General features: G+C 37.0%; 1 protein-coding gene across 1 annotated transcript in view; it reads left to right on the top strand.

The window, feature by feature from the left end:
- The window catches only part of AQR (aquarius intron-binding spliceosomal factor), a gene marked incomplete at its 3' end in the record, with an annotated part of 54,783 nt that extends 43,506 nt beyond the window's left edge, over positions 1 to 11,277 (top strand). Inside the window, exons 29-35 of the mRNA XM_082000720.1 lie at positions 1,435 to 1,622; positions 3,268 to 3,439; positions 6,066 to 6,236; positions 6,977 to 7,062; positions 7,825 to 7,999; positions 9,094 to 9,207; positions 11,029 to 11,277. Coding sequence (XP_081856846.1) covers positions 1,435 to 1,622; positions 3,268 to 3,439; positions 6,066 to 6,236; positions 6,977 to 7,062; positions 7,825 to 7,999; positions 9,094 to 9,207; positions 11,029 to 11,277 — 1,155 coding nt within the window. The remainder of the gene's footprint in view (positions 1 to 1,434; positions 1,623 to 3,267; positions 3,440 to 6,065; positions 6,237 to 6,976; positions 7,063 to 7,824; positions 8,000 to 9,093; positions 9,208 to 11,028) is intronic.
- Between the last annotated feature and the right edge of the window lie 5,506 nt (positions 11,278 to 16,783).

Raw genomic sequence — 16,783 nt, 5'->3', positions numbered from 1 at the left:
TATTTAGTGAAATAAGCATCTTGGAGTGTTTTTCAAATGTTTAAATAAGCATTGAATAACCAGATGCATCAGGCTGGTGAGGGGAAGTAAGTATATATGAGCAATGCAGAAGCTGAAGAGCTTTGTGTAATTAGAGCAGACCTTTTCACTGTAGAGCAATATTCTGGGGGATAATTCAATGACCTTTCTTACAAGAGCTGCCCAAATAGTCCTTGAAATTTGAGGGGTTTTTTAACAAAACCTAAAGAACTAGGCTTACAGAGTAGTCGTACTTGATTTCTTGCACTTGCAATTCAGAGTAAGAAAATTTTAAAAACAGAGTTCTTTGGAGGGCTCTTTGTCTGAGATTGAAATTGCAGATAAGAGCAGAATGATGAGCAGAATGATTATATAGAATGCTTGATCTTATCCAAATCAGTAACCTTTTTGGAGGAGGGGGGGAAAAAAAAAAAGATATCTTGTTCCATGCCACTGAAAATAATTTCCAACCTCTTACTTTCTTACTGAGGCATCTTCAGGCTTGTTGAGCTGGACAGTCCAGAGTTCCGTTTTCCTTTAGGCTCTGTCTTGAATAGTGCTCCTATAGAGAAAGGGAAATGTCACAGGAATGTGTAAGAAATGAGATTCTGAATTGTAAAACTTGCAAGTGGAAGTCTTCAGGATTCTAATTCCTGGATAATGTTACCCACACATCTGTTCTATTTTTGTCCCTGTGTTAGTGTTCCTTCATGAGCTCTGTCAATATGTAACATAGGTACACAAAGGATGATGAGGAACTGGAAAGAGATATACCACACATACTGAAGAGCATTCAGTACAAGGGCCAGGGTGAGGATTAATTAGGGGCACGTCCTGGTCATGTGGGGAATTCCATGTGGGAATTCCAGAGGTAAACAGGTGAAGCACATGAACGACAGAGACGCTTGAAAAGCAGGCTCAGTTTCTGCCCCAGACATCAAAGCACTAAAATTGTTTCAGATGCTTCAGGCACTTCATGTTCACTAGCTCAGAATCCAAAAAATAATGTTTAAAAGACATTTCTAGGGTAACAGTACTGTGTAGAAATCAGGTTTTTTTACTACTGTAACTTCCATAATTGGTTCTTCCTTTTGTCCTCTGATAATATGTTACTTTTGGTCTTTAAAACAGTGTAATATGATATTTATCTTGATATTTCTCTACTGATTTTAATAGATAAACTTACCTGTTGCTTTATAAGAAACAAGACTATTTAAAATATACTCCCTTTTTCTGGTAGTAGATTGGAAAGAAGCAAGTAGCTGTCTTTAAAATGACTGCAGTTCAGTGTAGCTTAAGAACAAATGCTGAAATTTGGAGCTTAGACTAAGGCAGCTAATTTGACTATTAATGTGTTGCAATTGAGTGCCTTGATTATATTGTAATAGTTATAATTGTGTAATTGTTTAATTCTAGAACCCCCAGGATGGATTCAGTCGTTTGAAGCGTTGGATTATGATTGGTGACCATCATCAGTTGCCACCAGTCATTAAGAACATGGCTTTTCAAAAATACTCCAACATGGAGCAGTCCCTTTTTACACGGTTTGTTCGCGTTGGAGTGCCAACTGTTGATTTGGATGCACAAGGAAGAGCAAGAGCAAGGTGAGACAGAGAAAATGGCATGTCTAGCTTGTAAGCAACTACCAGGTTAAAAATTGGGAAAGAACACAGAGCATTGGACACTTCTTTCCTGCTGTTAGGACAGGAGTTTGCAAAAACCAATTTAGTTGTTTTGTTTCGTTTGTTTCAGCTTAGACTAGGAAGTCAGGTTTACTTTGCTGAAATGCAATCAGTTTTACTTACTTTTTTTATATATAGTACTCTGTTACTGTATGAATCTTTAATGAAATTTTAATAGTCTTAAGTGTTTGGATGTTTTTACAGCAGATACTTTTTTGCAGAAGCTTCCTTTTCTAAACTAATATATTCAAGGCCACATAAAGAAGATCTTTATATCATATGATATATCATATGTCATATTGCCCTTAAGGTCTGCAAAAGGGTACTTTTCTTGCAGTATTTCAGCAGAGCTTAAGCTTTGATTGGAGACAACCAGGCTGTCCACACAAGAGCATAATGCCTTTTTTTAATACTAAAAGAGATACTGCTGCTCTATAGTAAGATAACTTTTCTTTTTGTCCATATATTTGTCACTTCATTGTGGTAATTTCGATGTCAAATTTATTTATTGTGGAAAGTGCATGTTTGTGGTGTCAGATTAACAAGGAAAAATAAAACCAAAGAAGAGAAAATGTCTCCATATAAAATCTTGATACTTTTAGTTTTAAATACTAATTTTTTGTTTAGACATAAAGTGGAATGAACAATGTGAAGGAGAACTTCAGGATTTTTTATGTAAGAAATGTTGGGGATGGTAGAATATTATTTTCTAGTCACATGAATAACACTTTCAGTATGATTTTAAAAATGGAAATTATAACTGAGTATAATGATAAATGAAGTTTATTTTTCCATCTACGATTTTGCAACATCTGAGAGAACTTCTTAGAGATAAGAGAGCGGAAGAATTCCTTCACTTTGCAAGCAATTTCTTGGTCAAGGATTTTTTCCATACCTGCCTACGCTTTTGTCTTTTCTTATCATAGGTAGCTTCCCCATGAACTACCTGCTACTTTATCTGATGTGGATATTGTGCATTTCTGACTGAGGCATTTTGTTTATATTGTTGTCCCCATAAATACCATATGATTCAGAATTGTGTAGATTTTGGTTTCTTCCCTTCATGTCTCCTGTTAATACATAGCAATACACAAAATAAGAAAATGAATTGCTTTTTGCAGTAAGAGGCTTTACAGCAGATAATGCAGAAAACCCTTTTTTCACTTACTCCTTCCTTTTTGTAAAGAAGCATTAATATGACTTGAGTTTTGTTCCCCCTGAAAATTCCTACTAGGTCTCTTTGCAAAATTTGTACCCTTCAGTGTAGAGCTGATCAAGTGTAACAGGGTTAAGGGTGAGTGCTGCTTTGAGCTTCTAAAAAGAAGGTAAGTTTTCTGTTGGAGAGAACCAAACAGAATCAAAACTTAAAAAATAATTGCTGGATAGCTTGTACAAGTATGTTCATTTATATATGTACAGGCTATCCAGCAATATGTTTTTTTTTAATTGAAAACCTACAAAAGCATTCATCTTCAAAGTGAGGGGTTGCATGTATCTGAATTATTTTGAATGAGTTCAGGAAGCTGCTTTAACTATTTGGGATTTGTCTCTTTGTGGTTTTGAACAGTTTATGTAACCTCTACAACTGGCGTTACAAGAATCTGGGTAACCTGCCTCACGTGCAGCTTCTGCCAGAGTTCAGAACAGCCAATGCTGGGTTTTTGTATGACTTCCAGCTTATAAATGTAGAAGACTTCAATGGTGTGGGAGAATCTGAACCCAATCCTTATTTCTATCAGGTAAGAGAAATATTACATGTATACTTTATTTAATCTCAATATGGCTTACTAAATCTGCAGTGAAGACTATCAAAATACAGTAAACGGATGTTTAATTCATATTCTCAAATAATTGAGTCATAGGTACGCATTGATTTTTTTTTTTCTCCATTTAATCGGTTTTGAATGTTGACAATAATAACGTATTATGTTGTGATTTTTTTCTCAAAATTAATGACTTTGCTTGATATCTGTTTTCTCAGTGTTTTGAGAGGGGTGAAATTTGGTGTATAATTCCTTATGAAACGTTGTTTTGGCCTGTGGCAAACTAAAGTCCATTGTAATTCAGCTGTACTGCCATGATAGTGAAATAAACGGTAGCATTTCCCTTATACGTGAAGGTTCAAAGTTTGCTCTGTGGCACACGTTTGAGTTTGAAGAGTCACTGTGCTTATCTGTGTGTAAGAATGCTAAAAAGCCCATTCATAAAAGAATGAAATATACATAAGAGGCAGAGAGACATCAAGGCTGAAGTAGATTGCCAAAATAATCATGGCCTTGAAATTTCTCAACTAAATTTTCAAATTAAGCCAGCAGCAACAGCCTCTATCTATTTCTCTTAAATGTAGGAAAACCTTTTACACTTGTAATGAGATGCTGATATTTTCAGTCCTCATATTTTTCGTGTTTTAAAAACAGTGAAGAAAACAAACTCTGCTGCCTAAATTACCAGTTCAGGTTTTGGCAAAGTTAGAGGCTGGAGCTGTGTGCAAGTTAATGAGTTTAATTCAAACACGGAATTCACACCTTACGTTTTGTTTAATATTATGGAAAGCAAACAATATACTTTAAGATGATAGTATTCGTGGTCATTTTTTGCCTGTGAAGATCATTGAGAGTTATGTTAATCTATTTTTTTAAAAGGTATGGAAGATACTCATAGTTTATGCTTGCGTCCCTCTCACTTTTTTTTTTTTAATACAAACTAGCATGCTGTTAGTAAACAAAGCAATGTTGAGTCATAAACTACTTACATCTCATTTCTAGTTTGAGGCTAGGGTTGTTTGGAGGGGAGGGTTTGTTATGATTTTGTTTTTTAAGCTGTAATAGTGTTGTAAAAAGTTGTCTTGTGGAACAGATGAAATTAGTGCCTTAAAAACAGGATTCTGCTAACTGAGAATCTGAGCACTGCTTTAGTCCACTCCTTGGCCAAAGATGACTGAGAACACTCACACCAGGGCACAGAACACCTTTATCATTACAATAGTGCTTTCATGAGCAAACTCTTATAGTGAGTCCTACAGTTAATTTTTTTTCATGATCTTGACGATGGAAAGATATCAGCAGAGTATGGTGGTGGCATTGTATGTTTTTTCATGAGATAACAAATTCCTGCCATGTATTATTTGTCTCTCTGTGAACTTGGGCATTTCTTTTCAGACTTAAAGGGGATTAAGATTTGTAGAATAGGTTTATGCCCACAGGTGTTTGGTATGAGTAGTAACTGCATTTTCCAAGTAATGCAGAGCCCACTTAGTAAGAAGAAATAAAGGAGGCTGGTATGTCTAGCCTAATCAAACATACACCAAGCTGGGGATAAGATTCCCAGTATAAATAGAGCAGGAATAAATGTCAGCAATTGAGAATAACTTTTTAGCCTGAAAGATAATTTTTGTTGGCGGAAAAGGGATTTAAACAGGCTATGAATAACTTCAGTCTAGAAATAGGGTGAAACTTCCTACAACCAGAAGAGTGATGCTTTGCAACAGACATTTATTATTAGTAATGGCACAGAAAAAAAGTTAGGAAATACAAAATAACAGCTGGTCATTTGAAATTTAATAGGTATGGCCTCAGTAGAAATAACTGGATTTGATAATCCAGATGTGTCTCTCCTAAATAACAGTTGAAAGGAGTTTAGTTATTCCAGTTCAACTAGTTCTTATTTTCAACTTACTGGAGAGTGAGTCACTGCAACTTTTTGCATGTGTATTTGGAACCAATAGAACCAATATTAAATTGGTGCTAAGTGGGGTTTTGTTTTGTTTTTTTAAACCCTTGTATTTAAATACAGGTTACTGCAGACTATCAGCTTGTAATACTTTTTAACAAATAATAATTCCACAATTTTACCTAACAGGTGGGTTTTTTGCATGTGACATTTAAGAATGAAAAATGAAATGTTGTACTTGTTGAGTTCTATAATAATGCAGTTCAGGTGCAAGTTCCATTGGGCAGACAGTTGTAAGCATATAAATGCATTTATATACAAATGTGTAAATATTTAATAGCTCATAAATATAATGCAAATGGACTATTAAATATTTAGATTTTAATCTTGTCTTGAAATAAAACTGGGAGCTTCTGAGTAAATACTGGAAAGTGTCAATCAATGACTAACAATACTGATAAAGAAATTTTCAGGAATTCTCTGAAGAGGAGTCAGAATGAATTAAACCTACTTGTGGTTCTTTTGTTCTTTGAAAATGGCTTTTAAGTGAGCAAACAAAGATCAGATCTATAGATGTTTCTCGGCACTTAGAATTTTGTCTAAATAAATGATAATGTCACAGATGTTATTCTTTCCAACCTTACAAGTTGAGTAACATTTTTTTCATTCATATCTCTCTCCTCTTTTAAACTTAAGAATCTTGGTGAAGCAGAGTATGTTGTAGCACTCTTCATGTATATGTGCCTGCTTGGTTATCCTGCAGACAAGATAAGTATCCTGACAACATACAATGGACAGAAACACCTGATCCGTGATGTCATTAATCAGCGTTGTGGAAATAATCCACTGATTGGACGGCCAAACAAGGTGACTTTGAAAAAATATCAATCCTTGGAGTGGTTCTGGTTGGTCTGTTTTTAAATTGTCATATTATAGAACAGACTAATTGATAAGAGTCACAGCTTTCTGTGCGAGTGTTCCTTGGTTAACTACACGTTTGTTAACCTACATTCTATGGAATTTCATACAGTAGTGCCCTCGTTTCTGCCTGTTTGTAATTTGACATACAAACAAACTGGAGTCGGTGAAGTTGGAAAGGCTACAGACTACATGGGACAAAATAACTCTTGTCTTTGTCATTTATTTTGTCCTCAAAAAAAACAACCCCAAAAACCACAGCTTTAGGAAGATCTACCCAGAGTGGAAATGATTTGATAAAATGTATGGTGACAAATCTGATGAAGCAAATAAAAACCATAGTTATAAAAGTCTAGTGCTAATTCTGCAGGTTAAAACTCTGTATTGTAAAACTGATGGTTTTCCACAATCTTTTGGTATTAGCACCCCGCTGTTAGCTGTCTGAGTTGAATAAAAATGTAAAAGAGTTGGTATACAGTCAGACAAAAGCTCCTCCCAGCATATCCCAAAAAGAACAGGCTGATGATTTTTGGTTAGAGGTCAACTAAAACAGTGTTAAAGTATTTTCTTTCCTCTTCTCACTTATTGCAGTCTCAGTCAGAAGCTGATGTTAAAATTTTGGTGTTACATTTTAATTGAAATGGCAAAGATTAACCTATGGAGGGTTTTTTTTGTTTTTGATTCTCTAGGTAACAACTGTGGACAGATTTCAAGGTCAACAAAATGATTATATTCTCCTTTCACTAGTGCGTACCAAAGCTGTAGGCCACCTTAGGTATGTAAGAAGATACTCTTGTAGTGTCATTAAACTACATGTTTTTTGTATAATGTACTATAAACATCTTACTTAAATAATTGAACCCTTCTGTATTAGAATGTAATAGAAATGAAGTTTAATGCTATGTATTGAATGAAGTTCATTTTATAATTGTCTGGTACACTCTTTACAACTGCTTTATCATTTAGTAATGGCTCTTATACTTAGTTTATATTACTGCGGATAGGCTGAACTTGGTTTCACCCTAGTAGAATAATAGGAATGTAATGCTTGTTGAACAAATGCAGGCTTAAATTTTCTCAGAGATTCTTTGAGCTTTTTATTTATTTTGTATCAGAAGTGTTTGATCACTGCATAAGTTGCATTATGATGTGTAGTTTAAAATGTTTGCACTTCAGTTTTGGAGTGGGGTGGAGGAAGACTTGTCTATTCAGCAGTAGTTAGATGAGTTATCAAACTCATGTTTACTCATTCAGAAATGCTATTATGATTTGTTCTCAATATAAATGACCTCTGAAGTCTGGGAAGTAAAGGGTGATTTTATATCATTATCATTACAGTGAACCCTCTTATATAATGGTTCTAGGATTTGATAGTTATTGAAACAGTGTGTAGGGAAAAAACCTAAAGACAAAATAGTATTTTAGCAGATGATTTTTATAATTCCTTTTAATTAAACTTCTGTATATTTCTAGCTATTTTTATTGCAGCTATGTCATCAGTGAAAAGAATATGTTTCATTTTGTTTGTTTTCTGAAGGGATGTCCGACGATTAGTTGTTGCCATGTCAAGAGCCAGGCTCGGGCTTTATATTTTTGCAAGGGTATCGCTGTTTCACAACTGTTTTGAGCTAACTCCAGCTTTCAGCCAACTCACAGCTCGACCACTTCACCTCCATATTGTTCCCACAGAATGTTTTCCCACGTCAAGACAGGTAGGAACAGCTGCTCTGAATATTGCTATCTGTAATGAGGGTGTGTGTTTGCCCACTTTTTTAGGGTGCTATAAGAGGTGGAACAGTCTTCTCTGCTAAATCAGTGCCTCTTGGATAATTACATCCCTACAGTTAACTTTTATCGTGATACACACTAGCTGTTTTTAACTGATTTTCCCACAAAACTTAGTTATCAATGTAACTGTTGTGCCTGCTTTTTCCTAAGTTCTGCCTAAGTGATTCGATGTTTTTCTTTTATAATAAATAGGTAAGATTTTAGTATGTTACATATTTTTGTCTTGCTATAAAGCAAAATGTTATTTCTCAAAAAAATGGCCACACAAAGCTAATTGCTTCTTATTAAAGGATGTAAAATTACATTTGACTAAGTAATTCAGGATAAGCGATTACTTTTTTTGTTTTGTTTTGTTTTGAATTGGGTCCAGAATTGCAAAAGAGTTTTGTTGCTGACCTGGGTTCATAAGTATGAACCTGTAATCTGTAATACTGCACTAGATCTTTATGGAAAGGTTTGTACTAAGCATCTAAGCACAGGACACACAGAGTAGGATGCTAAGTGAAGAAATGGAGGAGCATATCTGCTTTGCTTCCTGGAGCTTTGAGAAGGGGTGCCTACATGAACTCACAATACAGTTGCAGATCTTTCCTTGGTCTTAAGTGCTGTTGACAAGTTTGGGAGGGAGCCCTTCAGTTGAAACTTTCACTGTGCAACAAAGAATGCAGTGTGTATGGTCAGCGAGCTGGACAGTGGTGGACAAGTCAGCTAAGTCCTCATCTGATCCTGTGCTATTTGTGCCTTTAATATGTTAAATGACTCCATTCCAAAATGTATTTTATGGAGTAAGCTTCAGAACCAGCCTTTCCGTTTGAAATTTCTTCATTGGGCTGCAGAATTATGATTAATCCAGTTCCCCGAAGTGTAAGACCTACACTTCTTATCTTTCCAAAGAATTTAGCTATTTTTTTTCTTTAAAAAGCATTATTTGATTTCTTGGATTTATCTTTTCTAATATAGTTAAATAACCTTTGAATAATGGTTGTTTGGCTTTGCTACCTTTTTTCCCCTTCTTTAGAATGGAGAAAGACCATCTCACCAAATACATGTTATTAAGAACATGCCTCAAATGGCTAACTTTGTGTACAATATGTATATGCACATGATACAGAGTACACGCCACTATCAACAGGTAAGGACCTTCTAACTTTTGGAAGGTGTGCATTTAAAATAGAATTGATTTTTAGTAAGTGACATGAGATGCTGTTGAGGTTTGAGACTGTTCCTGTTAACTTTTAAAATTCAAGAAGGTTTTATGACTGGGAAACTCAGTCCTATGAAGCACATGACAAGACTTGGAGCCAATTTGTCCAATATATTTAGAGATCTCTCAACTGTGCACATAGCATATGATGAAGACTCAGTGGACTGTGCAGTTGGTCACATTCAAGATGCAAATTAATAGCCCTGTCAAAACTGAGAAGTGTATACATGTCCTGAAAGGGCAGATGGTAGCATCTAAATTTTACCAAAAGATGGGTTTGCTTGACATCTTAATCAAATATGGACCTGATCCTTCTGCTAACACTAGTTATTCTTTTTAGCATTCTAATCTTATCCATTGCTAGCTAAAATTAGTTACAAAACTGCTGGTTTCCTACTGTGGCAATGAATCACATTCTCCTTGCAGGAGAAGCCAAAAAGTGAACTACAAAAAAAAATGCAGGCATTAAATTTCTTTTACCCTATTTAGTACGTGCTATTTGTCCTTTTCTTTTATGCTACTCTTAACAGTAGTAGTCACGAAGAACAACATCATCTCAGTAAATCACAGAAGTCTGAGTTTGTCTTGCGCATCAAGAATATATTTTTGTAATTGAAGGATCTCTGGATTTGAAATACACTTTTTGTGTGAACAGATGAATTATAGGGGCCAGTATGATAACTTCAAAGTCTATAAAAAATTATTTTCATATCTCTGCTGGTAATCATAATTGCTTCATAGATTTGCCTATGCTTGTCAGAAATTCGTAATATTAGTGTCATCTAATTAAAGATAAGACTTCACTGTAATTAAACACCTAATTTGTCATGTGAAGCCAACTTGCCTTTAAGCAAAACAAAACTAAACAATCATCCATGGGAGGTTTATGGAGATTTTATTTCACTAAAATGCTTCGCAATATTCCAAGGAAATATCCATCATATCATTAAATAACATCAGGCTGCAAGAAGTATGAGTGTTTCTGTACAGCCTGGAATTGTATAGCACTTATCCATAATCTTCAGTTCACTGTATTCCTGGTATTTTTTTTCCAAAGTCTGTAATATGGCTACCATTGCTGCTTATAATGATTTGCAAACTTCTTTCTTAGTTGCAAGCAAAACACTTTGAATATACTAAATTACTTTTCCAGAAGTGCTATGTGAAAAATATTAAAGCTTTGCTTTAACTGTTACTGGAACTTGAGTTGTTCTACACTTAACAGCTGTGAGTGAAACTTGTATAAGTACAGATAACGTAATGTTCACATAACGTTTTATAAGACATTTCAGGGGGAAGTTACTGGAATGGGTTGTTAAAGACAGGCGTATTAAAGATCTCAAAATCAAGTTAAACGTATCTAGGAGATTGAAATGGTAATAGATGAGATTACAGTAGGAATGTGCTTGTTGTTCCAAGTAGGGGTTTACCATAGCCCTATTACTTGTCTGACCGGGATAATGAAATGTGTTTGGTATCTTTGAATTGGAAGTACGCCCTCTTTTAAGGCAAAAAAAGCGTCTAAGACGACCATTGTGTGAACCAAGATTGTTCTTAATTTTTTCATATATAGGTGTTAAGTACTTACAAATGATTAAGATGTCTAAATTTTAAGTCTTTATTGTTAGCTTGTTATCTAATGCAAAATCCTAAATAGAAGGTGAACAATTCAAGCTAAAATGGGCATAGATGTCCAAATAGATGTATTTGTTGTAAAAACTGAAAATCCTTTCTTTTTTAATCACCTAGCGTTTACTGCCCCCACCTGCCATGATTGAAGAAACTGAAACTACTCCAACTCAAGAGGCTGAAGTAGAAGGTGAAGTGCAAGGCATGCAGGAAGATGCAGAAGAAGAAGAAGAAAAGGTAGGGGAAGAAACGATAAAGGAAGGAGAATTGAAAGTGTCCGAAGCGGATGAACATCGAACAATGCCAGAACACCCTGGAAGAGACAGTGATAGTGGAGACAGTGAACCTGAGAATGAAACTGAAAAATGATCTACGTGACGTTTGTCCTCCACATGTTTTGGAAAATGGACCGGGGAAAAAAGCAGTTAGAAATGTAATTGCTATTTTTACATTGACTTTTTAAATGGTTGCTTGTGTAATGTGACCTGTTTCGTATATTTTTTACTGAACACTTTGTCAACAAACAGAATGTTTGGCAAACGTTTTACTGAGTTCTTGTCAGTATCAGTCATGTAATTTGTTTAATGGCTTCAAATGATACACAATTTCCTTTTCATAAGTTGTTCAGTAAAGATGCTTTTTATACTATTTTTGAATATTTGACCTTTAATTCAGTCACTGAGTTACCCATTAAACTTCACTGAATAACTATATTCAATATTGGTCAGACATTTTTCATAGTTTCCTTTATATTATGCAATGGAGGATTCCTTACGCAGAGCTGTGCTCATATATGCTGAGATGGTATTGTAGGCGTATCAAATTCAGTAAGATAATTAATCGTATGTCTGAGAAACGTGAATTACCATGTGACTTTGAAGTGTTTAAAAGCTTTTTTGAGTTGGGACCTTAGCAGGTTCTTAAAATTTCATAAGGTCCAGGTACTTGTATCAGTTTCTCATTGTTGACTTCTGCTGCTGTTTTTAATTGATCGTTATTTACAGAAGTAAGGATGTAGCTTTTCAACAGCACTGCTTTTTAAGCTAGTGTATTGAAATAAATTTTGCTTTAAAACAACACAGTAATTGCCCAGGATAAAGCCACATGAGGAATTAAAATGCAAGTAGTTCCCTGAATGCAGAATTTACAAAACATAGAATATTGATACTAATGACATAATGGTTGAGTGGGTTTTCTAGGGTAACTTCCAAGTGTACATCTTTCATAAGGTGATCACAGAAAGGTTTTTCCCTGGTCCATTAAGAATGCCTGCCAACTTGGACTGCCAGTATTCAATGGTTCAATGAGGTTTACAAACTTCCAATAGATTTTCAAACAAACCAATAGCCATAGGAAAACCTTTATTGCTGGCAAAAGGAAAATGCTTGGTTTTCAAGTGTTGCAGTTGGGAAGCTGCCAGACTGACTTCCTCACTAAATTGTGTAAGTAAGCCAAGCTCGATGAAACACATCTGTTGCATACTTGTGCGTGCATGCTGAGATCTCATCTGCCCCTCTCCCTGAAATCATTCTCCCCCCATCAGTTAGAGGGGACTTCAGGAGTAAGGAATCCTTACTTTCATGTAGTAACATTCACATGTTCATGCAGGGTCAGATAATACAGGGCCTTCAGACCACAAGCAACTAGCTCAGCTGAGGCTTGTCATTTGTTTTCCAGCCTATTTTTTGTAAATATTTGAGCCTGACAATTTATTGTGCTTTAGTGTTTTAGGAACAGGATTATGGAGGTTTTTTTCTAAAATGTGTAATTTAACTGACAGCGATTCTATCGATAAATAGGACAGAATGACTATTAGCAAGCACCCGAAGCTGCAAAGACACTGCAGCCCAGAAGGCCAACCATAGCCTGGGCAGCATCAAAAGAAGCATGGCCGGCAGGTTGAGGGAGGTGATTTTGCCCCTCTGTGCTGCTCTGGTGAGACCCCACCTGCAGTACTCTGTCCAGCTCTGGAGGTCTCAGCACAGGAAAGACATGGACCTATTGGAGCGGGTCCAGAGGAGGCCACAAAACTGATCCAAGTGTTGGAACACCTCTCCTATGAGGACAGGCTGAGAGAGTTGGGGTTATTCAGCCTGGAGAAGAGAAGGCTCCACGGAAACGTTATGGCAGCCTTCCAGTACCTGAAGGGGGCTTCTGAGAAAGATGGGGACAGACTTTTTAGCAGGGCCTGTAGTGATAGGACAAGGGATAATGGTTTTAAACCAGAAGAGGGTAGATTTCGACTAGATCTAAGGATCAAGTGAGGGTGTTTCACTGGTGAAACACTGGCACAGGTTGCCCAGAGGTGTGGTAGATACCCCATCCCTGGAAACATTCAAGGTCAGGCTGGACAAGGCTCTGAGCAATCTGATCTAGTTGTAGACGTCCCTGCCTATTGCAGGTGGGTTGGACTAGATGACCTTTGAAGGTCCCTTCCAACCCAAACCATTCTATAATTCTATGAGACAGCTTTGAGTTGTGCAGAGTTTCCAGATTTATTTAAATAGAGGCTAGTTTAGAAACAGCGTAACCCTTGGACTTTTAATATTGTGCTGATATAAAAATGATACTTTAATTCAATGTACTGTTTGTTTCTGTAATAACCAGAAAAACAAGGGCAAATGGCAATTTACTTAGGGTTCTGTCATCCATACATATCTGAGATAGTACTAGATGAATAGAGGTCCCTTTCCAGTTGTGACTGAAATAACGCAGTAAGTGCAGGTTTAGGTATGATCAAACAAAATGCTTTAATAACACTTTGAGAGCATGGCTTGCTTTTGCTTTAGTCTGTATGGGACTTTGAAATGGCTTGAAATGTGGGAAAGATTGTGGATAAGTTAGTTCTAAGAAGTTCAGGAACAAGTTTGCCAAGGGGAAATGAAGAGGCAAGCTGGAGGTCTCAATGAGCAGTTTACAATAATGCATATGTCTGTGAACTCCTAAAGAGAAGGCCATTACTTTTTCCTAGCCTACCTTGCATTTGATGCCAAATACTGCCCGACGTGTTGGATAAGGTAGGTTCCAACTTCCTTCAAAGGGAAGCAACTATCTGGCTCTTTCTCCTCACTCTTGGAATGAATCTCTGCAGTTTCCTGGGACATAAAAGGATATGAATCCTGAAGAAAAGTATTCTCATGAGGAGGAGAAGTTAAGTTTTCCTGAACAGAATTGCTTTGCTGACAGGACAAAAGCGACCATTTTTATTCTTTGAAATCACAGAATTCTTTTAAAAAAGATGACCTAGAGGCAATGTTGATCACATAATGGATAAACATGGTGACATCTAATTCTTGCTTCAATAGAATTGTGTAACACTTGAAATCTTGTAGAGCAAACAGACAAAAGTGAAGGTCCTAGCCAACAAATGAATCACAACCCACATCAGTCAAGAAGCTGTGAATGCCATTAAGACATATGGCAGTGTAGTTTCCTTTGCCAAACATGGTAATCCTCCAAGTAGAACCAATTGATGGAAAATGAATGTTTTCAGGGGAGTTTTGGAGGCTGTTTTTACAGCCATTAGTGGTTCCTTTGCTATGTGGTTTCTCAAGTGTAGTTCCCTTACAATCCTTTTTTCTCAGAGGATTGGTTGCTTATGTACATGTTAGGGGAAAAAAAAAAACCAAACAAACCAGTAACTAATGATTATATGCCTTAGTTCTGATAAATTTTTAAAGAATGCTGTTACAATTGAAAATTGAGAAAAACTTTCTTAAAAAACTTTCAGTTAAGCATCCTCTGTAGGTCCATGTATTTTCCTAGCCTTTGGGAGGTTTCTGAAAATAGTGCAGTACTCAAACTTCCAAAATAAAATTCCTCCTTGCCAACAAAGGCATCTACAGAATTACTACAGTGAAGAGAATGCCAGAAAAGAGGGAGAAACAATACCTGCAATACTACTCCCTCTCAGTTTCTAAGTAGTAATATTGTAAGTAGTATCTTTTGCCACCTATATGGTGGCAGATTATTTCTCTGGACCTTGCTCTGGAAGGGCTTTAGTCAACTTAATCTAGCCCATATCGGGGACAAGGTAATATGTTGCTATTAAGAAAAATAGTTACGTTTCATTTAGCTTCCATTGTGATTTTCACTCACCTTGAAAAAAGAGCAAGGGCAAGGGTTTTTGAATCAAGGACTAACATTAACTGAAGTGTAATGCAGAGAAGCCTGTTGCTGTACTGTTACATCTGGAAAACAAGATAAAAATAAAAGCTGAAGCAGCGTGATTTCAGCTACAGGTAAGAAACTTCCCAGAGTTCAGGCATTCTCCCTCTGCTTGAGAAATACTATCGGAGCAAAAAGAGTCTGTTTTTGTATGAGTATCTTTTAAGAAAATGTAGACCCACGCAAAAAGTTGAGCCAGCTGCTGTCAGTTACAGAGTTCATCTATAGATGTCAGTGAAAAAGCATATAGCACTACAGTGCATGTTTGCCTAATGAAATATTAGAATTTCATGATTCCAGAGAACAGCATAAAAAAATAAGCTGGAGCCCCAAATAAGGGTCAGGAATATATCAGTCCTGGCACTGTTTGCAGGAGATAAAAAGAAGCCGCCCTTACTGCATTTATCAAGTGTGAATTCCTAAATTGCTGCAACTCAGTGTAAGAGAAGCCCTGCGACGCATCTAGAGACGCTTCAGCATCCTGCTGTGCTAGCCTGACGTCTCTTGTGTGTCAAGAGCACTTATTTTTAGATGGGGCAGTCATTAGGGACATAACGTATCTTAACTACTGTAAAGGAAGTAGTTCTGGGGCAGCAGAAGTGGATAGGGAGAAGCTCAGTATAGAGGCACTGAGATCCTGTTTCTGACCTTAATCCACAGCAATACAGACTTGCCCTATTTTTTTAGAGTGACATTTGGCAGCAGCAGTCATGTCCTATTGGGCAATACCATGTTTTCTGAAATGAGACATAACCACATGTTTTGTGTGCTGAGTCAGAGAGAGGAGAAAGCGCCTCGCCAATAATCCTCTTCTGCTGAGGACGCGTGGAAGAACACTGAAACATGACTAACTGGGAAAAAGAAAAGCCCAACTGCAGAAGAGTTGTCTTGCTGTCTGTCAGTGACCACGTCTGGAAACATGAGCAGAGTTAAATAAATAACTACTGTATTGCAATGTATGGAATTATGGCCTAAATTTGAACAGAACACATGCATATCCAAATATTGCCTCTGTGTGGCTCTAAATTAAAACCTAATAATGACTAAAGTTAAGATAAGATAAAGTTAAGAAGAGATAATGGGTTTGCTTATCGGAAAGTTATACTGAAAATTACTGTTCTTTGATTGATAGATCTTTACTGAAACTAACGTCTCTACTAGCGGTTTTGTGGTTTCATACAGTTCCTAGAGGATATACATTCACATATTCATTCAATGAATATTACATACCTTCTAGAAAATGTTGAGTTCTTATTCTGCGGGCTGGCTTTTACTGATACCTTACCTTGTATTGGGTGGCCGGTCACAAGCGGTGTTCCCCAGGGCTCGGTTCTGGGGCCGGTCTTGTTCAATATCTTTATAGATGACCTGGATGAGGGGATCGAGTGCTCCCTCAGTAAGTTTGCAGATGACACCAAGTTGGGTGGGAGTGTTGATCTGCTGGAGGGTAGGAGGGCTCTGCAGAGGGATCTGGACAGGCTGGATCGATGGGCAGAGGCCAACTGTATGAGGTTTAATAAGGCCAAGTGCCAGGTCCTGCACTTCGGCCACAACAACCCCACGCAACGCTACAGGCTTGGGGAGGAGTGGCTGGAGAGCTGCCCGGCGGAAAGGGACCTGGGGGTGCTGGTTGACAGCCGGCTGAACATGAGCCGGCAGTGTGCCCAGGTGGCCAAGAAGGCCAACAGCATCCTGGCCTGTATCAGGA

The sequence above is a fragment of the Phaethon aethereus genome, assembly GCF_964289735.1.
Source record: "Phaethon aethereus genome assembly, chromosome: 5".
Lineage (NCBI taxonomy): Eukaryota > Metazoa > Chordata > Aves > Phaethontiformes > Phaethontidae > Phaethon > Phaethon aethereus.
Note: the sequence above shows the minus strand (reverse complement) of the source record. Positions and strands in the feature narration are given on the sequence as shown.